The sequence below is a fragment of the Heliangelus exortis genome, chromosome 25, assembly GCF_036169615.1.
Source record: "Heliangelus exortis chromosome 25, bHelExo1.hap1, whole genome shotgun sequence".
NCBI classification, from domain to species: domain Eukaryota; kingdom Metazoa; phylum Chordata; class Aves; order Apodiformes; family Trochilidae; genus Heliangelus; species Heliangelus exortis.
The window spans coordinates 3,039,254-3,061,906 of NC_092446.1; the positions used below are offsets into that span (position 1 = coordinate 3,039,254).

The window sequence follows — 22,653 nt, forward strand, 5'->3', positions numbered from 1 at the left end:
AACTGAGTAATTCTTATGTTCCCTCTGCAAGTCTGTTCTTTCTGAGCCAGTGACCCACTGATTGATTTTTCTTAGCCAGGCAGCACTTTTTATTCTGTTTTCCAGAGTGAGCTGCAGGGAGATGGTGCAGGTGAAGATTTTGTTGCTGCTATTGTCTTCTGTTTTAAGAAGGAGAGAAGAGTGGTCAGGAGCAGGGCAGCTCTGCTGATGTTTTTCCATTATAAATATGTTTTTTCTTTAAATTCATCATCTCTCATTTGCCCCAGCAAATTCTTAACAAAACCATCCCAAACACTTCTATTAAGCAGGAAGCATAAACCAGGAAGGTGCTTGTTAGAGCTGAATTGAATTGGCTGCTGCAGGAACAGACAAATTGCAGCAAGTAGAAATAAAAATCTTAATACAGGCTAATTTGGCATTTTGGTCAGCTAAGAGCTGGATGGGCTGATGTGCTGCTTTATTTTCTGCTGAAATGGGCTGTGCTGGAGCTGGTGCAGGTGGGTGATGAGAAATGATGGTTAAATTGGGTTAATTGGGTGCTGCAGGGAGTTGATGCTGACTGGCAGCATCCCCTGCAGCTTGTGGGCCTGCTCCAGCTCTGAGGATGTTTTTTCCCCCAGAAAATTGCCCTTTTTCCAAAAGCTGGCTTTGGTTACTGCTGTCCTGAGGGGGAAGAGAGGGATTGATGACTGCTAGGAATTGGATGTGTCATTTTTTCCAAGTACAAAGGCAGCCTGGGACAGGGCAGGGCAGGGAGATGAGCAGAAAATCCAAAAAGGCCAACTTTTTATTATTATTATTATTATTATTATTATTATTATTATTATTATTATTGAGAAGAAATTCCCTTGAAAGATGTACAAACCCCAAGGAGCAGCAAAGTGCCATCCCTCCTCTTTGCCCCAGGTTTGCTGATGGACTCAAAAACCTGTGTCCAGTTGGAGATCTTCCCAGAATGTCTTTTGTTGGAAGAGACTTTTCTTCTGCCTTTGACATCAACCTCTCCCCATAAATCAACTCCACAAGAGCTGAGGGTTGGCCGTGGCCCTTTGAGTGAGAAGAGCACTTGTAGAAAATCCACAGATGGTGGCAAGTTTAAAGCTTCTGGAAAAGTCACTTTAAAGAAAGGGGCTGATGGAAGAACAGTTCCAGGTGTCCCTGGGAAGAGAAAGAAAAGGTCAGTGGTTGCCAAATGGAGCACGACTTCAAAATTTAAGGTTTATTTTTGCTCACTCAACAAGGATTTATGTCCTGGTTCCAGGGGGCAGAGCAGAGACTTAGCTTCCCATTTAACCACAAATAAACCCAAACCTGAATCTGTATGGTTATCAACCCTTTGCTAATCCTCAAACTACAACAGGAAAACCCTGGATGCTGGGGAGAAATGGTAAAAAGCACTGCAAGCATCACTTACCTGGTGATCAGCTGTCACTCCCCCTCTTCTGTAAAGCAAAAAGATAATTACTGTGTTAATGAAGGAAGAGCAAGGAAGGGAGAGGTTTGTTTTCACTTCCATGGTTATCTCCTGCTTGTCCCACTGGAGCAAGCCACGATCCTCCTGAATAATCCCAGAATCCCAGACTGGTTTGGGTTGGAAGGAGCCACCCTTGCCATGGGCAGGGACACCTCCCCCAGCCCAGGGTGCTCCAAGCCCCATCCAACCTCCAACACTGCCAGGGATGGGGCAGCCACAGCTTCTGGGGGCACCCAGGGGCTCAGCACCCTCACCCCAAAGAATTTCTTCCTCATGTCCAACCTCAATCTCCCCTCTCCCACTTCAGCATATTTATATTATTTTTTTCTTCTAAACCATCAACAACAGAAACGTGGAAACGCTCTGCAGCAGGACGGGGGCTCAGAGCTCAGCCCCGGCTGCTTTTACCTTTACTTTCTGCTTTAAAATCCGAGGGGAGGAGGTTGTCCTGCCTGTTCCCCAGGACAAAGGCCAGGAAGGAGAGGATGAGGGCGTCGAGGATGCCGATGATGCAGAGGATGTAGGCCCAGCGCACGGTGCAGGCGCCCAGGGTGTATTTGTCCGTCTTGTCCCCGCAGAGCCTCCGGACCTCCCCTGAGTCCCAACCATCGGGGTAGATGAGGCAGCCAATCATCAGCCCGGTAGCTGCAGGGAAAAGGAGACATTCCCCCATGGCACAACCACCAGGTCATAGGATCAGAGGGTGGCAGGTTGGAAGGGACCTCCTGGATCAGCTGGTCCAACCCTTCTGGTCTTGTTCACAGGATACTCCGAGTTGGAAGGGACCCATCAGAAGTTTGTGGTGTGAGGTGGCCCAGCACCCCACTGAGCTGAGACTTAAAACTTTCCCAAGTGGGGGGAATCCACCATTTCCCCTGGGAGACAATTCCAGTGTCTGACTGTCCTCATGGGGAAGAAGTTTCCTCTTGTGTCCAATCGGAATTTCCCCCTTGCCCCTTGTCCATGGGACTCCTTGGAAATAGGGAGTCTCCATCTTCTTTGCAGCTGCCCTTGAAGTACTGGACATTGTAATAAGGTTTCCCCTACGCCTTCTCCAGGCTGAACAAACCCATTTTTCTCAGCTTCTCCTCCTGTGGCAGGTGCTCCAGTCCTCTGATCATCCTCGTGGTGGTTCTCTGGACCCTTTCCAGCCTCTCCACGTCCTTTTTGTACAGCGGGGACCAAAACTGGATCCAATACTCCAGGTCCCTTCTGCACAGTGAGGCTGCATCCAGACATAAAGAGAGAAAATGGGGTTAAATGCTCCCCATACCCTGCAGCCACCCACTGACTGCACCTTGTGGCCTCTGCTCAGTTCTAGGCCCCTCGTTCCAAGAAAGTCACTGAGGTGCTTGAGCAAGTTCAGGGAAGGGCAACCAAGCTGGAGAAGGGTCTGGAGACCAAGTCCTGTGAGGAGAGGTTGAAGGAATTCAGAATGTTCAGTTTGGAGGAGGGTGAGAGGGGACCTTTGGGCTGGAGATGATGGGCAGTTTGCAAGGGCCTGCAGTGACAGGATGAGGGGCAAGGGTTTTAAATTAGAGAAGAGTAGATTTAGAGTGGATGTTAGGAAAAAGCTCTTTACCACGAGGATAGTGGAACAATGGAACAAGTTGCCCAGGGAGGTGGTTGAGGCCTCATCCCTGGAGATGTTCAAGGTGAGGCTCGAGGAAGCTCTGAGCACCCTGACCTGGGTGAGGGTGTCCCTGATACTGCAGAGGTTGGACTGGGTGACCTTGAGAGTTCCCTTCCTACCCAAAATATTCTATGATTCTCACTCTAAAACTGAAAAGAGGTTAGAGGGAGGTGGATTAGGGTTAACAGTCGGATGTGGTGACCTTAGAGGTCTTTTCCAACTGTGCCAATTCCCTGGGCTCTGCCCTGGCCATGCTGCTGGAGCAGGGAGCAGCAGGACCCTGCTCACACCTCCCCACCAAGGATGCAGCAGCAGCAGCAGCAGCAGCTCCCATCACCGCGTTGCCCGGGCAACGTCTCCCCTGCATCCACACACTCCCTGCCCCTGTCACTCCAAAGAATGATCATCTCCAGACAAACCCGGGATGGACTGAGCCTCTCTGCAAGCTGGAGAACCTCGTTACTGCCCCAGTAGTAGCTTTGCAGGCAGATGAATTCTGCTTGTTCAGCTCTGGTGGTTCCATCCAGGCCGGGAGCCACCGGCTCCTCCTGCAGCCCCGGGGCTCTCAGCACATTTTCCTTGTGGCTTTGCCATGGGAGCTGCAACAAACCCAGCACAAGCTGCTGAAGGGCTGTTTTCTGCCAAGCTGCTCGTGTGCCAGAAGCCCAGAAATGCCTTTTTTTTTTTTTTTTTTTTTTTTTTTCCCACGTGCTTGGAGGAATTTGCTGGACAAGGGAGCCTTGACTTTGGGAGAAGAACTGAGCTCATCCGCAAGGCTTTGGGATGGGATTAATGGAAGGCTCTTCGCAACCTCCCCTGGCATCTTGGTGCAGAGCATGGCAGTCACTGGTCCTTTTTGCTTCTTTGTGCAAGTGTGAGGCCCTCCCAGGCTTCTCTTATGCCAAGGTGGGAGCTGTGGATGAGCAGAAGTTTATCCCTTGCCCTTCATGCACACCCACAGCCTCCTGCAGCAGCAGGATGCTCCCTGCCCCGTGCCCATGCATTTTCTCTGTCTGGATGCTCAGTAAACCAGAAAAAAACTTTTAGGGTGGCTTCCTTTTGCTGAATTTTTGGTGTTTTTCCCCTTGGTTTGAGGATAGGAGAGCAGCAAGACCACCAAGCAGCTTCCCAGGTTTGCAGAGAGCATTTTTCTTCATGGAGAAGCAGCTGGTTTCTCCTGTAATTTAATTACTCCTTCCTGGAGCTCAGAGAGGAGGGGCACAGAGAAACGAGGGGGAGCTGGAAAGAAATCGATTCTCCTGTGAAAATGCACCTGGTGCAGAGCAAAGACCAGAAAATTGATCTTTCACCTGCCTCCTTTTTAAAATAACTCCCAGAAAAGCTCCCTAGAGCTTGTCTGGGGAAGAGGAACTGGGTTGTCTGGAACAATTCGAGCTTGTCCGTGCTGCATTTTTCTCCCCATCCAGGGAAGAAAAAAAAAAAAAAAACCAAAAAAAACAAATCACAGAAAAAGCCCCAAAGCCTTTCCCTGCTTCTCGGCAGACTGAGCTGCTTCAAGCCTCTTATCTAAATCTTTGCCTGAGCTCGCTTCTTTAGCCGGGAACCGAAGCAACCCTGGTGCCATCCCGGGGCTGCAGCTCTGGGCCGGGGGCACCCGGGGCCGGGAACCGGAGCCGATCCCGGTGTGAATGATTCAGGAGGAGCAAAGGGCTGGGTTGGGTTTCAGCTGGAGCTGAGTTACGGGGCGTCTCGGGTGTCTGGGAGTGAGATGGGGAAGGCTGGAGAGACGCAGGGGTGAGGGGAAGGATGCGGGGGTGAGCGAAAAAACTTGGGAACTGGGGACGATGGGACCAGATCAGTCCCCTCCTCCTGCTCCCCCTCTCTGGTTCGTCTTCCCCTGGACTCCGGGAGTCCCCGAGGGTGTTGGAGGCAGCAGATAACCCAGCAAACCTCACTCTCCAGCTGATTAATTCCTGCGGGAGCCCCGAACCCCAGCCCTGCAGCTTTTGGTGCTCTCCGTGGAATGCTCTGGATCCAAGACCCGGCTGCAGCGTGGGGCAGAGCAGGAACCACGGCGTTGGGTGACGGCTGGAGGAAACTTCTCCCCCAGGTAAGCAGGGCCAGGCAGGGGCTGGGCTGTTGGTGCCGTGGGGTTTTGCAGCAGTGGAGGAAGGGGAGCATCATCCACGTGTAATGAGTCTGCCAGAGCTCAGCTGCTCGGGACAGACTGACTGCAAATCCCTCACCGGTAACCAGGAAGGGGAAGCAAAGGGGGCACGGAGGTTGTGTTGGGGTCATTTTCCTGGCCAGCAACCCCCTGGCAGCGCCAAGGTGGGGATAGGGAGGGAAAAGCAGCTCTGGCTGGACCATCAGTGGCCACCCCCTGCTCGCCAACCCCAGCTCACCTGCTGCCAGCTGCATCCAGGCACAGACTTTGTAGACGGTGGCCGCGTTGCAGAAGAAGAAGAGGCTGAAGCAGAGGATGGTGCCGATGATGAGGAAGGTGGAAACGCCGACGAAGAACATGGCTGTTTTGAAGGCGCTGGAGGGGATGGTGCCGAAGTCGAGGGGGCTGCCCTTGCAGATGAGCTCTCCGGTGAGCGCGTTGCCGATGCAGTAAGAGAAGAGACCGAAATACCCGGCCTGGGGCGTGTCGATGCTGTCCCCGATCCAGTAGGGCTGGACGAAGGTCACCACCATCAGGATGGAGAAACAGAGGGTGAAGAGAGCCCAGAGCACCCCCATGGCCCGAGCGTTCCTCACATAGTTGGTGTGATAGATCCGGGCCGCCTCCTGCGCCGGCAGCAGCTTGGACATCATGGGGACACTGCCACCCCCAGACCCACTGGCACTGTCACCCCCACTGGCACCGGCCCCGGGGCCCCGGCTCTGCCCCGCCCCGCCGGGAGGCTCCGCCGGCGGCTGCACCGCCCCAGGGGGGGAGGCGGCCAGACACCCCCCCCCCCCCCCCCGGCCCCGTTAATCTCCCCCCGCCCCTTCCCTCGCCCGGGAGGAGCCGGGAGGAGCCGGATCGACCCCCCCGTCCCCAGCCGGGGTGGGGTCGGGAGGAGCCCGGGGGGCGGCTCGGGATGTGGTGCCGGGATGAGCCCCGGGGATCGCTTTGTGTCCGCGGGATGGGACCCCGGGATGTGCTCGGTATCCCCGGGATGAGCTCTAGGACACTGGGATGGGACCCCGGGGATGAGGTCTGGGATCCCAGGATCGCTTTGTATCCCCGGGAAGGAACCCTGGAATGCCATCTGTGTCCTCAGGATGGGATTGGACCATGAGACCTCAGGATGCACCCTGAGACCCCTGGATGAGCCCCTGAGATGTGCCTTGTCTCCCCGGGGATGTGCTTCCACGATGCCCCCTGAGACCCCTGGATGCCCCCTGGGATCCTGGGATGAACCCCAGGATGAGCCCTGTGTCCCCAGGATGTGTCCTGCATCCTTGGGGTGTGGGCCAGGATGTATCTGGGTTGCACCCTGCACCCTTGGATGTGTTTTGGGATGTGCCACCCTCCCCTTGATGTGCTGGGGTGTTCTCCAGGATGTTTCTTGCCCAGGATCCATCCAGGTTGTGCTGTGTACCCCACAATTTGTCCTCTCAGATGCTTCCCTCTGGCCTCCTCCCAGCTGGTGTCACCAGGGATGCTGCATCAGTGGGGTGGGGGCTGTGGGTCCCTGGACACCCCTGTCAGCTCCAGGGTTGTCTGGAGCTGCAGGCAGGGAGGGGACTGTCCCCACAGCCCCCCTGCAGAAAGGGGAAAGTCTCATTCTGCTTCCAGGACACCTGTGGGAGGAACATATCTCTGCCTCTCCCTTGTGTCCAGCTGCTCATGGGTCTTGTGGCCACCCTGGTTCCTTTTTTTTTGCAGGAGCCACAATCTGCCTTGCATCCCGAGGGGCCCAGATGCCACGTGCCAGGGTGATGGCCACCCCAGAGCCTCAGCGTCACCCCCAAGGCCACCCAAGGCAGCCCTGGTGTTAATCATTGCCCAGAGTTGCTGGGCCAAGGTGGGTGTGAAAAGCTGCACGGTTCCCAGGGCTGTTTTCCTTCCAGCAGCTGCATCCCTGAGCACCAAAACACAGAGCAAACACCTGGCATGGTTCAGTGTTGGACACAACGGGGACCTTGGTGGCCTCTGGAGCAAAGAGGGAGGCCCAGTGGGGTGCTGGCAGGGGGGTGGGCTCAGTCCTGCCATGCTTTGGGCTTTCTGGAGTTGGTTTCTTGGTGTCTCTGATCCTAATGTTTGAGAGGTGGAGGATCTTCCCACAGAGCAGATCTGCCCATGGACAGCAGCTCCCAGCCAGGACAGTGTCCCAGAGAACCCCAGCTCCCTGGAAGTTTGGGTGAAGGAGAGCAGTGAGGACTTGGAAACCCCCCAGGAGGAGCTCAGAACCACCGTGACTTCACTTTTCCTCTGCCAAAGGAGCCACCAAAGGGTGGGCTGGCAGCACCCATGTGGGACGGTGACCCAGGGAGAGGGTGAGATGTCCCCGTGGTGGCATCGCCTGGCAGCATGGAGGTGGCCTGGCACACAGCATGGCTGCTCCCCTGCCCGGCCCCAGTGCCACGACCAGGGGTGTGATAGGAGCAGCCACATCAGCTGATGGAGATGTGGGCTATAAAGCACCCACCCACCCCGCCCTGTGGCCACCAACCAGCCCGCCATGGCTACCACGCTGCCCCTCCGCCTGCTCCTGGCCCTGCTGCTGCTGCTGGCCCCAGCCCTGCCTGCACCCCACGAGCGAGGGCTCATCTTCAACTTGGTGAGAGGGACAAGGGACAGTGACCCTAAGTGACAAGGGACACCTCGGTGGGGCGTGCAGGGGGGGTCTGGGGTGGGGTGGGGGGACCCTGGGGCAAGGGCTGCAGCCACCAAGGGCAAAACTCAAGGTGGCTGGGGAAACTGAGGCAGGGAGGACATGCTGGGGTTCCTGGGGTCGTGAGGGGTCTGGGAATCTGGGGAAGCAGCCGTGAGAAGCACAGGGAAGCCTGGAAGTGGGATCAAAGCTCTCGGCTGCCTGTGCTGCTGGGGACCCCCTCCCTGGGGGGCTGTCAGGGAATGGGGAGGGGGGGACACAGCCTCCCTGCGGTGTCTCAGCCCTGTTCCTCTGAGCCCAGCAGGGCACAGCCCTCCAGCAGAGTGGGGTTTTGGGTCAGACCCAGGGAATTCTGCAGGGTGGGAGCTTGGGAGTGCTGGCAGCCCTGCTGAGCCCCAGCCCAAAGCTGGGGGGCTCCGACACCCGGCCCACAGCTGGAGGGGGGGATTAAGGTGGGACAGGGATATCCCTGGTGCTGACACCCTGTCTGGTGGCACAGGACACGGGGGAGCTGTGCCTGCAGAGTGCTCAGTGCAAGAGCAGCTGCTGCCACCGCACCGGCGGCCTCAGCCTGGCCCGGTGCGCCCCGGAGGCAGCAGAGTTCCAGGAGTGCTCCCCAAAGGTAGGAGGTGTTCCCCTGTGCCCCAGGGGCAGGGATGGGGACAGGGACGTGTCCCCCACACTGAACTGTGCCTTGCTTCCCCCCAGAGCCTCTATGGGGTCTACTACAGGTGTCCCTGTGAGAGCGGCTTGAGCTGTGACGTGGATAAAACCATCGTGGGCTCCCTCACCAACAGTGACTTTGGCATCTGTAAGGACCCCCGGAGATCCAACAAATCCCAGTGAAGGCAGAGACCCCCAGGCTTCCCCCCGTGTCTCCCTGTAGTGCCCCGCCACCCTCCTTTCCCCCTCCCCAGGGATGCCTGGATCTGCCCCTGCTGCAGGGGGATGTCCAAGTAAAGAGCATCTTCTGCCAAGCTGATGTTTCCATCATCATCATCATGGAATGGTTTGGGTTGGAAGGGACCTTAAAGGTCACCTCATTCCAACCCCTCTGCCATGGGCAGGGACACCTCCCACCAGCCCAGGCTGCTCCAAGCCCCATCCAACCTTCAACACTGCCAGGGATGGGGCAGCCACAGCTTCTGGGGGCAACACTCTGGCCAAAAAAAGCCCGAGGGAGATGATGGCTTTACCTGGACGTGCCCATCATATGGAACTATCTGAAAATCAGTGGGTGGGGGGCTCTGCTTGGGGGGAGCAAAGTGCAGGGAGGGGGACAATTCAGCAGCTCCTGGACCCCCTTGGGTTGTGCCAGGCTCAGGTTTTTTGCCACTGGTTGGAAATGTCCCCAGAGGAGATTTGTCACTAGAGGAAGGTGAGAAGCAGAGGGGGTACTGAGGGTCGTGTCTGGATGCTCTGGATGACCTTGAGCTGCTCCTCCTCCTCCTCCTCGGGGTGTGTGGATGTGGCCAGGGGGGTAGGAGTCCTCCCCAAAAAGGACTTTGTACGGGCAGCAGTTGTCACACAAGCCCTGGGGACACTTTGTGTGGCACCTCAGCCTTGTAGAGCAGAGCAGGAGCTCTGGTGGTGAGATGTGCTGGAGTTTCAGGAATTTCCCCAGTGGGGAACAGCCCGGAGGGACTGGCACCACCCGGGACAGGTACTGGGGATACTGGGAGCGCAGCCTCACCCGGGGCTTTGCCGTGGCCACCACCCTGGGGCCAGCAGAGGGCACCCACAGCGTGACCACAGCCTGGGACAACCCCCCCGGCCCTGTGGACCCCCCCTCAAGTCCAGCAGGGACCCCCCCAACCCCGGGGGCAGCTCAGCCTGGGGGCCAGGGGGGGTGCAGTGAGGATGCACCCTGCCCTGACCCCCTTCTTTGGGGGTCACCCCCTCCATGGAGGGAGGGGACACTGCAGGGGAGGGGGACACTCCGGGTGGGGGGGGGGATGGGCAAGCCTGGGCAAACTCTCGGTGTATATCCTGGAGAATTTTGGGGGTGTCCCCGTTTTTAGAGGTGTCCCCATTTTGGGGGCCGCCCCCATTCTGGTGGCGTCCCCATTTTTGGGGCGTCCCCGTGCCGGCAGGAGGAAATGGGGGCACTGGAGAGGTGGGGGGGTGGTTGGGGGGCACACATGAACATCCAAACTCCCCCCCCCCCATCACTCCAGCCCTCTGTTCGAAGCCGTGGCTTTATTTTGGCAGCCCCCGGCTGGTAAATATTGGCTTAAACCGAAAAGCAGCCGCTTGACTCACGGCGCCTCAACAAACACAGGAAGGGGCCCCCGGTGCCTGTGGGGTGCTGCCAGCCCTGGGGACACGGGTGGGGGGGGCCCACATCAGGGTGGGGGCACCTTGAGCTGGGAGGTGGGGTCTGAACAGAGCATCCTCCTGCGGGAAGATTTGGTGTTAATGAGATGGGGGGTGCGGGGTGGGGTGGGGGGTGCACTCCCTCCTGCCCCCCCCCAGCTCCTCCATCTGTGGGGGGACACACAGCAGGGAGTGCCCCCCCCCCCCCCCATTCACCAGGGACCTTCGGGGTGCCCCCCTAGGTAAACAGCAATGAGAAGGGTTATGAGGAGGGGGGAACACCCCAAGCCCCCCCCCCCCCCTTTTAATCTCACCCCCTCTGCACCCCAGGGGTGCAACCCCATCCCCAGCTGCTGGGGTGACCCAGGTTCTCCCCCCATCCCCCCCCTCACCCTGTTTGGACCTGCGGGACCCCCCCCCCCCACACGATTTGGGGACATCTCCCCCTCCCCTGGAGCCCCCGGTTCAGTCTGGGGTGCAATAATTTGGGTGCCCCTTTCCCCCCCTCCCTGCTTCGAACAGGGGTGTCCCCCCCCCTCCGAGCTAAAACCCAACGAGGCCCAAAGGACATCACGGGGTGGGGGGGGACGATCGTACATCCCCCCCCCCCGTCTCACCCCATCCCCAGCGTTACCCCCCACTTCACCCCCCCTATCCCTGCCTGCTCACCCATGGGGTGCCCCCGGTGCCCCCCCTTTGCCCTGGGGGGAGGCGGGGAGTGGTGAAGGTTTTCCCGTCCCGTCCCCCCCCCCGCAAGTGCTGTTTTTACCAGGAGGGTACAGGATGTTCTCGCACAGCCGCTCTCCCTCTCCCCAACCTTCCCCCTCCCTCTCTCCCCCCCCCTCCCCGTCCTCTCCCCCCCCTTCCCGCCAGCCCTCGGCCTTCACCTCTTCTCCTCTGCTGCTTTAACCCTTTTTTTTGCCAATCGGCGCCTTTTTGCTATTTTTTTTTTTTTTTTTTCCTTCCTCACTTCACTTATTTCTGCAAAAATGAGGTTGAAACTTCTCTGTCCAACCCCGGGGGGGTGGTGGTGGTGTCCTTGCACCCCCCAGTTCACCCAAATCACCCGCTCCCCACGACTCCAGTGCGTGCCCACCCTATGCCCATCCTTGCAGCCCCCCCAGCAAAGCCTCCCTCCTGCCTAAACACCCCCCCCCCAAAAAAAAAAAAGGGGGGGGTGTCTATGTGTCACCGCTGCAGCATTTACTCTGTGGTCAGGGGGTGCAAATGCTCCTTGGGGGGGCTGAGCTGCCCCCGACCCCCACGGAGGAGCCCGGGCAGGGGGCAGCCCTGTAGCACCCACCTTTGAGTGCTGTTTTTTTTTTTTGGGGGGGGGGGTCATACACCAGGCACATCCTGCCCCCCCCCCAGTTAGCTGCAGAGGGGTGTCATGCAGGGGCCCGATCCTGGAGTGGGGGTTCAGGGGGTCTCAGATTTGGGTGTCTTTGGGGGGGGGGGGGGGGGAGTCTTGGGCCATGGGTGTTTGGGGGTGCCCCAGACATGTTCTGGGGTGCTGGTGCAGCTGGGGGGGGTGGGGGCATCACTCGGGGGGGTCCCTCAGCCAGGGTGGCTTGTGGCTGGAGGTGGCCACCGTGTTGCAGAGCAGAAGCCACAGGGATGTGACACCTCACTGTGGGGGGGTGAGGGAATACACCCCTCCCCCAGCCAGCACCGGGGCCTGGGGGCACCCCAAATCCCCAGGGGGTTTCCCCATTGTGCCCCCACCACCCCGTGCCAGGGTGGGACACCTCAACCTGCACCCATGGCAGGTCTGAGCTGTGGGGCAGAATGAGCTGTGACCCCCCCTGTCAGGACCAGGACCCCCCAGCTGGCTTTCCCTAAATATGGGGGAGGTTCGGTCCATCCTGGGGGGGGGATATTTTTGGGCTGGAACTGCCGAGCAGCCTCCCAGCAAGCTCCGCCTGGAGGAGCAGAACCTTTCTAGCAACAACCAACAACAAAAAATAACAAAAAAAAGAAAAAAAAAAAAAAAAAGAAAAGAAAACCGAATTCATGGAAAGCTTCGGCTCGCTTTTTCTTGCCAAAACCAATTGTTGCAGATTTTTTTTTTTTTTTTTTTTTTTTTTCCCCGGCCTCTCCGGCTGTGCCACCGTGTGTGACAGTGGGGACATCAGCTGCACTCCTGCTTTTCCTACCCGGAGTTATTTCCTTGGGGATGGATGAAGGGAAGAATCCAACGGGAATACAGGGACCACCCCAACCTGATATGGGGGTCCCTGTCCCCTTCTCCATCCCTTTGGGGGTGGTCTGGGTGTCTCTTGAGGATGCTCCCCCAGCCCAGAGCTGAGGACTGCCCAGGGCAGTGGAAGTTGCAAGTGGGACATGGGGACACAGAGGTGGCCTTGGGGGACATCCAGGGACCTCCATGCCCCCCTCCTGATGCTTTCCAGTAGAACACGAGTGGGATAAATTCACAGCCTTATTTTTTTGTGCTGATGGAGGAATTGTGACATGGGGAGGTGGGGAGGGCCCTGGGGGTTGGGTCAGCTCAGGGAGACCTCAGGGCTGGGGGCTTTGGGGAGGGGGGGGAGGTTGTCCCATCACCCCCCCCCAGCAGGGATCCCCCTCACGGGGTATTTTTAGCATTAAATTGCCCAAAATGCTGGGGAACTGGGCTGGGGGAGCAGAGGAGCACCGTGGGGAATCCTGGAGGGGCTGTTGGGCAGGATGCTGGGGAGACTATTGGGGGGGGCGGAAGGGGGGAAATGCTGGGGGTGATGGAGGAGATGTTGGGGAGATTATAGTGGGGATTCTGGGGAGGGGGAGAAGGTGGGCAGGGTGCTGAGGGCTCTGATGGGGTTTGCTGCCAGGAGTGCTACCAGGGGGTGCTGCCACGGGCTTATCCTCGGAGGTGGGGGCTGCCAAGGCGGGGTGGGGGGTGCGATACCGGTGGCCACACCATCTCTGTCCGTCCCGCAGGGACCAAGCCGGGGGGGGAAATCTGCTCCGAGGGTCTTGCCAGCAGCAAGGAGGGGTCCCGCTTGTATTCCCGGAGGCATCATTTCCCCCCCACCCCCTTCCCTAGCCCCCCGTCCAGCCCCCACCTCCCATTTGCCCCCTCCCCAGGTACCACCAGTCCACCTCCCCCACAGCCACCCCACCCCTACCCCGGGTTGCGAAGCGGTGCCCCTCTCTTCCCCTCCCCTCCCTCCTCCTCCTCCTCCTCCTCCTCCTCTGCCGGCTGCTGAGTCAGGCTGTTCCCGGCGCTCCCGTGGCCGGGACATCGCGTCCCCACGCCGGGCTCCTGGCACCGCGCCCGCCCCCCGCCCGGGGCTGCTCCGCTGCGGGGCGGGACCGACCCCTCCGGCCCCCCCGGAGGGCACGGCGAGGGAAAGCGGGGAGGGGGGGGTGGCGGTGTAAACCTCCTGGACCTGCAAGGGGAAAGGGGGATTTTTGAGGTCGGGGGGGATGCAACCCTAAGGCTGGCTCGAGTCCTGCTTGTGCCTATCCCTGCCGGCTGCGATGTCCCCTGCAGGGTGTCCCCCCTGCCCTAAGCACCCCAGACACCCCTGGACGATCTCCCCAAGGTGTTTTTAGAGGTGCAGATCCCTGCAGCAACAGCAATCCCCATCGTACAGTACAGCCCCCAGCTTCAGCATCCCTTGGGGGGGGGGGGACAGCCTTAGAGACCCCATCCCGGTGGGGCTGGCGGGGAGGTTCGGCCGCCCCCAACCACCCAGCCGGCCCGGCAGAGGCTGGTACAGTTCGTTACGTCCAGACCGGAATGTACTTTGTGTTAGAAGTGGCCTCAGGCCAGGACGCCAAAGCCGGACTTTATTTATCCTCCTCGCTCCGGCCTCGCCGCATCCTGCGGGCTTGGAGCTCCGGTGGGGCTGGGGGAGCCTCAGACCCTGCCCGCCCCCCACCTATTGTTCAGCTGCAGCTGGGGGGATGGGGAGGTGGGGGGTAGGGGGAGGGCAATTTCCCTCCTCCACCTTTTTCACCCAAAGGAAAAATAATTTGGGAAAATCTTTATGGTTTTTCAGCCTGTACAAGATTTCCTGCTGTCCTGGCTGAGGGGGGAGATGGGAATTCAGGGATGGATCCTGTTGGAGGTGTCCCCCCTGGCTGCTGAAACTAGTTGGGGTTTTTGGGGTTTTTTTGTGTGTTTGCGTGGTGGGTTTTTTTTGTTGTTTTTTTCCTTGTCTTTTTGGTTTTCCAACAGAGGCTGGGGTTTGGATCCTGGACATTTAGAGACTGGGAATGTACAGGACTGGACAGGGCCAGCCCTGGAGGGGACAGGATCAGACCCGTGATACAGCTGGGGAGTCCCGGGGGGTCCCAAACTGTGTTGGGTCTCAGCCCCTTTGCTGGTAAAAAATTCATCACAGGAGCTGTGTGTCCGAGCAAGGTGAGGGGGGGGTTACAGCTGATCACCCAGACCTGGCTTTGTCCTTTTGTCACCAGCCAGACCCCTAGGACCCCCCCCCCCCCCCAGTAGGAAAATTCGGGGGGGGATTTTACTCAGCAGCTTGGTGGCTTCTTTACACCCCGTGAGTCAAACAACCCCACACTGGGTGGTCTTGCCCTGCTGCCCCTCACCCCCTGTGTCCTTCCCCGTGTCCTCCCCGTGTCCCCACGTCCCTGTCCCTGCCGCCGGCGCAGCTGCACCTTGGGCTGGCAGCGGGGACGCGATGTCCTCGGGTCCTCCGCTGCCTCTTGTGCAACACCCGCCCGGGCCTCCCGTAAACACAACACCCAGCCCCGTGCTGCTGGGTGACAAACCGGGCTGCAGATGTCACCGGGTGAGGCCACCACCACCAAGAGGCAAAAAAGCAGCTTTTCTCCCCAGAAATTTGTGTGCCCGGGGTTGGGGTGCGGAGAGGAAAGGATGGAATCGCTTCTCATCGTCCCACCTGGGTCACTTGCCCCGGGGCCATCGATTTCCAGGCAGCCAAGGGACATCGGTTTGGGCTGTCACAGGCGGAAGGAAACGGGGGGAGGGTGTGGGGGGGGGACCCGAACCCCATTTCCTTGCCACACGCTGAGATTCACCCGAGATGTGGCCTCGGGATGTGAAGCTGGGCTGGGGGACACCTCTCCTGCTCCCCCTGCTATCAGGCAGATTAATGCTGGTTATTTTTAGCAGAAGACAAGGATGAATAAAAATATTCCCTCTTTTAGTTTAGTTTATTATTAGTTTGGGGTTTTTTTTTAATTTTTCTTTTTTTTTTCTTTTTTTTTTTTTTTTTTCAGGAACCTCCACACTCCCCACATGAAGTGCTCAGAGGACAGCAGGGGCAAGGACATCACCAGTGGAGGGGTCTCCAGAGTTTACTGGTTCTAGTGGGGTTCAGTGGGATCTAGTGGGAGGCTTCTGGGGGGGAGTGTGAAGCTTTTTCCCCACCCCCCCACCCCATCTTTTGGGGGGCCAGCTGGATGGTGAGGGGGAAGAGGCAGTGCCCTGGCAGCCTCCCCAAAGCCAACAGGGAGTAATTTATGGAGTAGATCTCCCCCAGGCTGTGTTAAAAGGGGGGACAGGACAGACCCCAGCAGGGATCCCACCTGGGATGGAACAAGCCAGGGGTTCCAGCACTGCTATCACAGGGATTTGGAAGGTGTCTTATAAGAAAACAACACTCCAGTGCTTTCTACCCACTTATTTTGCTTTTATTTTCCTATGCAAAAACTGAATTTACCCTTTTTGTGGTGCAAAGGCAAAGCAGGCTGCCCCCCCTTCACCTCCCTCCCTGTCAGCCCCATGGGGTTTTTCAGGGGCCTGCACAAAACGAAGCTGCTGGGTTTGCTGCTATGGGAAACCCTCAATATTTCTTGGATGAATGGAAATTTCAAGTTCTCAGAGATGGGGCTGGAAATCTAAGCCAAAATGCAAGAGTCACCTGGGTTATTTTGGAGAGGGAATAATGAAACATGGTGAAAATAATTTTTTTTTTTTTTTTTTTTGGCTAAAGTAGGCCTTAATTTTAACTCCAGCTTAACTCCAGTATCACTGGTGTCTCAATTACAGCTGGGAAAATCAAACTGGGTATCAAAATGATGAGCAAGCTGCAGCCACCTGGGCAGCCCTGACTCCCTGCCCAGTCCTGGGATGGGGCAATTGGGATTTGGGGTGCAGGTTGGGAGCAGCTCCAACCCCAACCTGGTAAAAAAAACCACTTCATATAAAACTACTGGGAGATGCCACGTTTTATATCTGTCCCCTGAGACACCCCCCAGCTTTTTCTTGTTGCCCCTCTCAGCTCAGGGTGCTGGGACGTGCAGGAATCAAATGTTTAATTGCAAATGTGCATTATTTCTAATCTCAGGGGGTATTTTATGCAGTTCTTAACAAAAATCTTATCTCCTTCCTACTGAACGGGAACGTTCTGCATGTCCCAGTGGCCCCTGTGTCCTCCAAACCCCCATCCCCAGCTGTGGGATGTTGTTCTTTGCTTTCCAGTGGATTTTTTTTCCCTTAACAAACCCCAAGGAGGTTGCACAGAGTTGGGGGTACCCGTGGGGTGTTGCATGGGGCCGGGTACCCCCCAGGACATCGCATAGAGTTGGGGGTACCTGTGGGGTGTTGCATGGGGCCGGGTACCCCCCAGGACATCGCATAGAGTTGGGGGTACCTGTGGGGTGTTGCATGGGGCCGGGTACCCCCCCAGGACATTGCATAGAGTTGGGGTACCCGTGGGGTGTTGCAGGGGGCCGGGTACCCCCCAGGACATTGCACAGAGTTGGGGGTACCCGTGGGGTGTTGCATGGGGCCGGGTACCCCCCAGGACATCGCATAGAGTTGGGGGTACCTGTGGGGTGTTGCATGGGGCCGGGTACCCCCCAGGACATCGCATAGAGTTGGGGGTACCTGTGGGGTGTTGCATGGGGCTGGGTACCCCCCAGGACATTGCATAGAGTTGGGGTACCCGTGGGGTGTTGCAGGGGGCCGGGTACCCCCCAGGACATTGCATAGAGTTGGGGGTACCCGTGGGGTGTTGCATGGGGCCGGGTACCCCCCAGGACATTGCATAGAGTTGGGGTACCCGTGGGGTGTTGCATGGGGTCGGGTACCCCCCCAGAACATTTCATAGAGTTGGGGGTACCTGTGGGGTGTTGCATGGGGCTGGGTACCCCCCAGGACATTGCATGGGTCTGGTTGGTCTTCTGGGGATGTGGTGTCCCTGGATGGGTGGGAACCTGCAGGAAAGTGACCCCTTCACCCCCAGGAGCGCTGCTCAGGGCTGGTGAAACCTTGGAGCACTGCGTGGAGGTGACACCCCCGCAGACCCCTACCCCCCACCCCCCACTCCCTGACTCCCCGGGAGCAATTTACTGAGCCGAGCCGAGCACCAGGGGGGCCAGAACACCCCCCTCAAAACGATACAGGGGGTCAAACACCCGAGGGCATTGCACTGGGCCAGGACCCCTTTGGGGACATTGCACGGAACCAGACCCCCCCGGAGCATTGGATGGGTCTGGGGACCCCCCAAGGCACTGCAGGGAACCAAACCTCCTCTGGGGCTCAGCACAGTGCCCGGGACACCCCTTGGGGCATTTCAAGAAGCCGGAGCCCCTCCCCGGGGTGACCACACAGTGACGGGACCCCCAGCAGGGACGGGACCCCCAGGAGGGACGGGACCCCCAGCCCGGACCCCGCTTCCCGCCCGCTGCCCCCGGCAAGTGCTCCGAGTGGGCGGGGCCATCCTGCCGAGGCGGGCGGGGAGAGCGCGCTGATTTGCATACCGCCGGCGGCTGGACCAATGAGAAAGGCGCTTCGGGCGTCTCGGGTTAGACGGGCGGGCGGAAGGACCAATGGGATGCGAGAGGATGGGCGGGGCCAGGGGAAGGGCGGGGAAAGGCAGCCGGGCTGAGTCTCTCGGCCCCGGAGCGCGGAGCCACTCGGAGCCGGGGCGGTGGCGGAGGCGGTGGCGGGGGCAGGTGAGGGGAAACGGGGACCTGGAGGGGGAGACGAGAGACCCTCGGAGGGGGGAGAGTCAGGGAGTGCTGGAGATCCCGGCGTGGGGGTCCCGGCATGGGGGTGGTGGGGGTCTCTGGGTGGGGTGGGGTCTCTGTGGGGTCTCTGGGTGGGGTCTGTGGGGTGGTCTCTGGGTAGGGTTATGGGGTGCTGGAAGATCCCTGCGTGGGGCTGGGGGAGTCTGAGGGGTGGTGGGGGTAACGGGGGTTGGGGGGTTTGGGGTGCTCTGTGTGGGGCTGCGTGGTTCTGGGGGGGTCTGTGTGGGGTTGGGGCGGTACCGGACGTCTTGGGGAGGGGGCACTGGGGGAGTGGAGGGTCAGGAGAAGAGTTCTGGGGTTGGGGGGTGGGGGAGTTGGGGTCCTGGCTGGGGAATGGTGGGGAAGGGGTTGGTGCCCCCGGTGCTGCTCGTGGAGGGGGGGGATAGGATGGGGGTCCCACAAAGGGATGTCCCAGCATCGCTGGGCGGGGGACGAGGTGGGTCTGGGGGGGGCAGGGTGGCAGCGTTTGTGCCAGCGGGATGCTGCTCGAGGGAGGGAATTTTCCTTTTTTCTCCACTTTTCCTCCCCTGTGCTCAGCTCTAACGTTTCCTCTGATGCCACCTACCAGGCAGCCCCTCTGGGACATCTCCTACAGGGTGTGAGCACCCAGAGTTCACTGGGAGTAGCTACAAGGGGTTGCACAAGGTAAAAGTGAGTATTTCTTTAAGTTACTCTTTCCCTCTCCTTTTGGGGCACAAACCCTTTTTTAAAGCTTCTTTTTTTTCAACTGTCAAGTGGGGTGAGGTTGCTTAGGTTGGGAAATAGTATTTTACACATGTCCTGGGGGACAGGTCCATCCTTGGTGGCCTCTGATGCTGCTGCTGTGTTTCTGTCCTCTCTGTGCCCAGTGCCTGGGGCTGTGCTGCTGCTGGGGGAGAAAAAAAAAAACCTTGAAAAATGAAGAAAAAAAAAAAAATACACCCAGGAGCTGCTAGTTGAGGGTTTCTTGGAAAGGTGGAGGTTAAATGGTGTTTCTCTGGAATGAGTTATTTAACTGCTAAGGTGGATTTGGGACATGGCTGAGGCATCCAAACCAGCCTGGAAACTGGGATTGGAAGTTAAAAAAGGAAAGTTGAAAGGACACATTGCTCCTTCCTTCAAAATGTGGGGAAGCTGCTCCCCTCCTGCCCCCTTCACTGTCCCACAAAGGGCTTGGGGGGTCAGGAAAATCCTTAAATCCATCCTGCTAAGCTTCCATCTGGCTTTTGGGGGCTCTTATCCTGGAGGTGGGGTGGGTTTGGGTTGGGTGGTGATGCTGTGACATCTGTTCTTGTTTTATGTCTTGTTTTATGTCCAACCTGGTACCTTAAATCTGGGACAAATTGCTGGGGAGGGGGGAAAAAAATGCCACCAAAAGAGAGGGGACAAGAGCTGCCAACATCAAGGGGTTAACCAGGAGCATGGAGCTGGGCAGGAGGAACTTCCCAGTGATTCTGTGACTTTTGTAGCTCAAAAGTGGGATATTGGGGTCCCTTAGTGGGATGCTGGGGTCCTTAGGGAGATAATGGGGTCCCTTGGCTGAGTGCTGAGGTCCCGTGGCTTAATGTGGGGGTCCCTCAGCAAGATGGGGGGGTCCCTTGATGGGATGCTGGTTATGGGGGTGTCCCTGCAGTGGGATGGGTGGTGAGGGTGACCTGTGGGACACAGGAGGAGGAAGAGGAGGGTGCAGGGGAGCTGGGTGCTCGTGGGGTGGGTGTGTGCTTGAGGACAAAGGGATGAGTGAGCTGGAGGGGCTTGTGCTGGAGAAAAGGGGTGGTGGCATGGAGAAAAAAAAGGTAATTTTTATTATTTATTATTTATTGTTTATTATTATTTATTATTTATTATTTATTATTTATTATTTATTATTATTGAGGAACTGGTGGAGAGGTTTTAGGTTCTGCTGAGGAATGGGGGCTTGTGGCCTCTCAGATGGTTTTGGGTTTGGAAGGTGCAGCAGGACTTGTGCTGGAAGGGGCTTGGGGGGTAAAGTTTAAACCCAGCAGAGGTATTGGCTGGGATGGCACCTTGTGCAGTTAATTTTTCTTAATTTATTAACAAATAAAAGCAAATAATCAGCTTCCCCAGGCTGTGTTTGCCTGGCATGGGCTTGAATTCTGGTGAGATCCTTTCTCAGTGTTGTTAGAGATGAACCAGGAAATAAGGACAATTCCCAAGTCAAAACCAAACTGAGTCCTCCAAGAACATCACTGCTGTGTAATTAGGTGGGTTTTAATTACCAGCTTGCAGAAAGTTTGCTGTAAGGCTGGAGATGCTCAGCATCTCAGCTCCATCCTGCAGTGTCTCCCCGGGCTGGCTTGGGGGGGTGGGAGGATAAACAATATTTTATAGATTTTTACTAGAACTTTTCATACTGTTATTTATAATTTTTTAATCCTATATTTTATTTTATCCTCCCAACTTCTCTACAAGTTGTTACAACCCCTTGAGGGAGCTGGAGAGCTCACCCTGCTCTCCTGCACATCCCAGGGAAATAATAAATCACTGAGCAAGGATTGTTTTGTTTTAATGCTGCAAGGTTGTGGGCGTCAAGAAATGGCCATGAGAGCTTGGAGGTACGAGTTGTTCATGCAAGTTGTGTGTCATGGAGCCAACCAGCTTTTTCCATCCTCAGGAGCAGTGGTTGAAACCAGGATTCCTGGTTTTGTGAGGGAGCACGTCGGAAAAATTAGGAAAATAACAAGAGGAAAAAAAAAAAAAGGTGACAGCAGCAAAGAGAGGGGGGTGATGAGGGTGAAATAATCTGTTCCCCTGTGCAGAAGCAGAGGTGTTGCTTGTAGAAAATCAGCTTCTTAGGGGATTTCTCCTCCAAGAAATCTGGATTTGGCTTGGGAACAGGCTGGTGTTTCACAACTTCCCGGGAATCGCCGTTTGCTCCGGATCATTTGGCATTTAGAGAGCATCAGGGCACATCTGGCTTCATGAAAAAAAAACTCAAAAAACAACCAACCAACCAAAAAAAAAAAAAAACCCCTAAAAATAAAGGTTTGGGGCAGCTGGGTTATTTCTGGGTGCAGTGCCTGATGCTGAGGTGAGGATCCCCTCCACCCCATCCCTGGAATTTGGCTCTGGAGTCTCAATGGAGGTCCTGGGGGGGGATTTGAGGTCCCTGGGGGGGGACTTGGGGGTCTTGAGGGGGATTTGGAGGTCTTAGGGGGGTCTGGGGTCCCATTTGGGGGGCATCTGGGGTCTCACTGGGGGGTCCTGGGTTGGGATTTGGGGGTCCTGGGAGGGTCTGGGGTCCCATTTGGGGGTCCTGGGGGGGATTTGGGGACCCCCAGGCTGCCCCACAACCCCCTGAGCCCCCCCAAATGGGACCCCAGGCACCCTCAGGACCCCCAAATCCCAACCCAGGACCCCCAAATGGGACCCCAGACCCCCTGAGGACTGGGGAATTCAGGATAAAATGCACCATTCCCACTGCTGGAAGGTTTGGGGTCACCTGGCTGAGAGTCTGTTGGGGAAACCCCTGTGATGAGATGCTCTTAGAATTAGAAGAAAAATAAACCCCACAATTCAACTTGGATTTCTTTCCTTTATTTATGCTGGATTTGGCTAAATCAGAACAGAATTGGCAAATGAGACATTTCTTGTTTACTCCCAGTTTGTATTTATTTTGGTTCCCCCCAAGCTGTCTCTTGAAAATTGAATTTTCTCAGCACTGGCTGCCCAGGAGGATTCTCCAGCTGCCCATGGAGGGATTCAAGCTTTACCAGGATGTGCTGGACAGGGAGGAGAACACTCAGAAAGTGAGGTGTTTTTTTTTTTTTTTTCCCCAGAAATTGTTTTGTTCTCCTGGGTTGTTTTTTTACCTGGGAAGCAGACACACTGAAAGGCATCAGCTCATTTGCCATGGCAGAAAAAACACCCAACCCTGTCAGAGGAGTGGGCAGTGGGATGTCAAGTACTTTCTCACTTTTAAAGATGATTTATGTAACCTGCTTGGCTGTAGTACTGGGGGTTTGGGTTGGTTTATTGGGGTTTTTTTGTCCTTTTTCTGTTACCTAATGCTAATTTATGAAATCATTAGGAAATTGGGTTCCCTGCTGGTACCTGAGCAGCTCTGAGCTTCTGGGGATGCTCCACTGGGCTTCTCTGCCAAGCACCTCCTGAGAAGCTCAGGAGGGTGAGGAGCAGCTGTTTATCCCCACTGTTTGTCTTTTTAATAATTATATTAATTTCAATAATTATAATAATTATAATTATTAATTTTAATAATTATATATTAATTATATAATTATAATAAATTTATCTCTCAGATTTTTTGCCATTCTCCCAGCCTGTACCAACTGCTCCAGGAGCAGGATGGGTCAAGCTGGTGCTTCTCCCTCTACTTGAAGAGCAGAGGCTTGGCTGCTGGCTCTGCCATTCCTCTTTTTTTCCAGTATTTTTGGGAATGTGTGGCTTGTTGCAGAGGCTCCTGATGATTTTTCTGAACCCTCCCCAGGGAAGGCAACTGGGGGCAG

General features: G+C 56.8%; 3 protein-coding genes and 1 long non-coding RNA gene across 5 annotated transcripts in view; 2 read left to right on the forward strand and 2 right to left on the reverse strand.

The window, feature by feature from the left end:
• Window positions 1-1,847: 1,847 nt before the first annotated feature.
• Window positions 1,848-5,984, reverse strand: LHFPL5 (LHFPL tetraspan subfamily member 5). Its single transcript, XM_071768704.1, has 2 exons — window positions 5,474-5,984; window positions 1,848-2,119 (listed from the first exon to the last, which is right to left on the reverse strand). Exons 1-2 carry the CDS (start codon window positions 5,886-5,888, stop codon window positions 1,863-1,865), a joined length of 672 nt encoding a protein of 223 aa, XP_071624805.1. The 5' UTR covers window positions 5,889-5,984; the 3' UTR covers window positions 1,848-1,862.
• Window positions 5,985-7,711: 1,727 nt separating this feature from the next.
• Window positions 7,712-8,874, forward strand: CLPS (colipase). Its single transcript, XM_071768705.1, has 3 exons — window positions 7,712-7,843; window positions 8,397-8,519; window positions 8,606-8,874. Exons 1-3 carry the CDS (start codon window positions 7,745-7,747, stop codon window positions 8,741-8,743), a joined length of 360 nt encoding a protein of 119 aa, XP_071624806.1. The 5' UTR covers window positions 7,712-7,744; the 3' UTR covers window positions 8,744-8,874.
• Window positions 8,875-10,081: 1,207 nt separating this feature from the next.
• Window positions 10,082-11,029, reverse strand: LOC139807580 (uncharacterized). Its single transcript, XR_011730618.1, has 2 exons — window positions 10,883-11,029; window positions 10,082-10,294 (listed from the first exon to the last, which is right to left on the reverse strand). It is a non-coding gene; the product is annotated as an uncharacterized lncRNA (long non-coding RNA).
• Window positions 11,030-18,018: 6,989 nt separating this feature from the next.
• Window positions 18,019-22,653, forward strand: part of FKBP5 (FKBP prolyl isomerase 5) — a 29,168-nt gene continuing 24,533 nt past the window's right edge. Inside the window, exons 1-2 of one of the 2 annotated variants that reach the window (XM_071768436.1) lie at window positions 18,019-18,112; window positions 18,756-18,838. The gene's annotated coding sequence lies outside the window, so the exon portion shown is untranslated. The remainder of the gene's footprint in view (window positions 18,113-18,755; window positions 18,839-22,653) is intronic. The other variant, XM_071768438.1, reaches the window with a different exon arrangement.

Excerpts from the sequence above, each read along its gene's own strand:
- CLPS (XM_071768705.1), top strand. The coding sequence starts at position 7,745 with ATGGCTACCACGCTGCCCCTCCGCCTGCTCCTGGCCCTGCTGCTGCTG. Across the intron at positions 7,844-8,396 it reads GAGGGCTCATCTTCAACTTG|GACACGGGGGAGCTGTGCCT; the intron begins GTGAGAGGGACA and ends CTGGTGGCACAG. Across the intron at positions 8,520-8,605 it reads TCCAGGAGTGCTCCCCAAAG|AGCCTCTATGGGGTCTACTA; the intron begins GTAGGAGGTGTT and ends GCTTCCCCCCAG.
- LHFPL5 (XM_071768704.1), bottom strand. The coding sequence starts at position 5,888 with ATGATGTCCAAGCTGCTGCCGGCGCAGGAGGCGGCCCGGATCTATCAC. Across the intron at positions 2,120-5,473 it reads CTGGATGCAGCTGGCAGCAG|CTACCGGGCTGATGATTGGC; the intron begins GTGAGCTGGGGT and ends TTTTCCCTGCAG.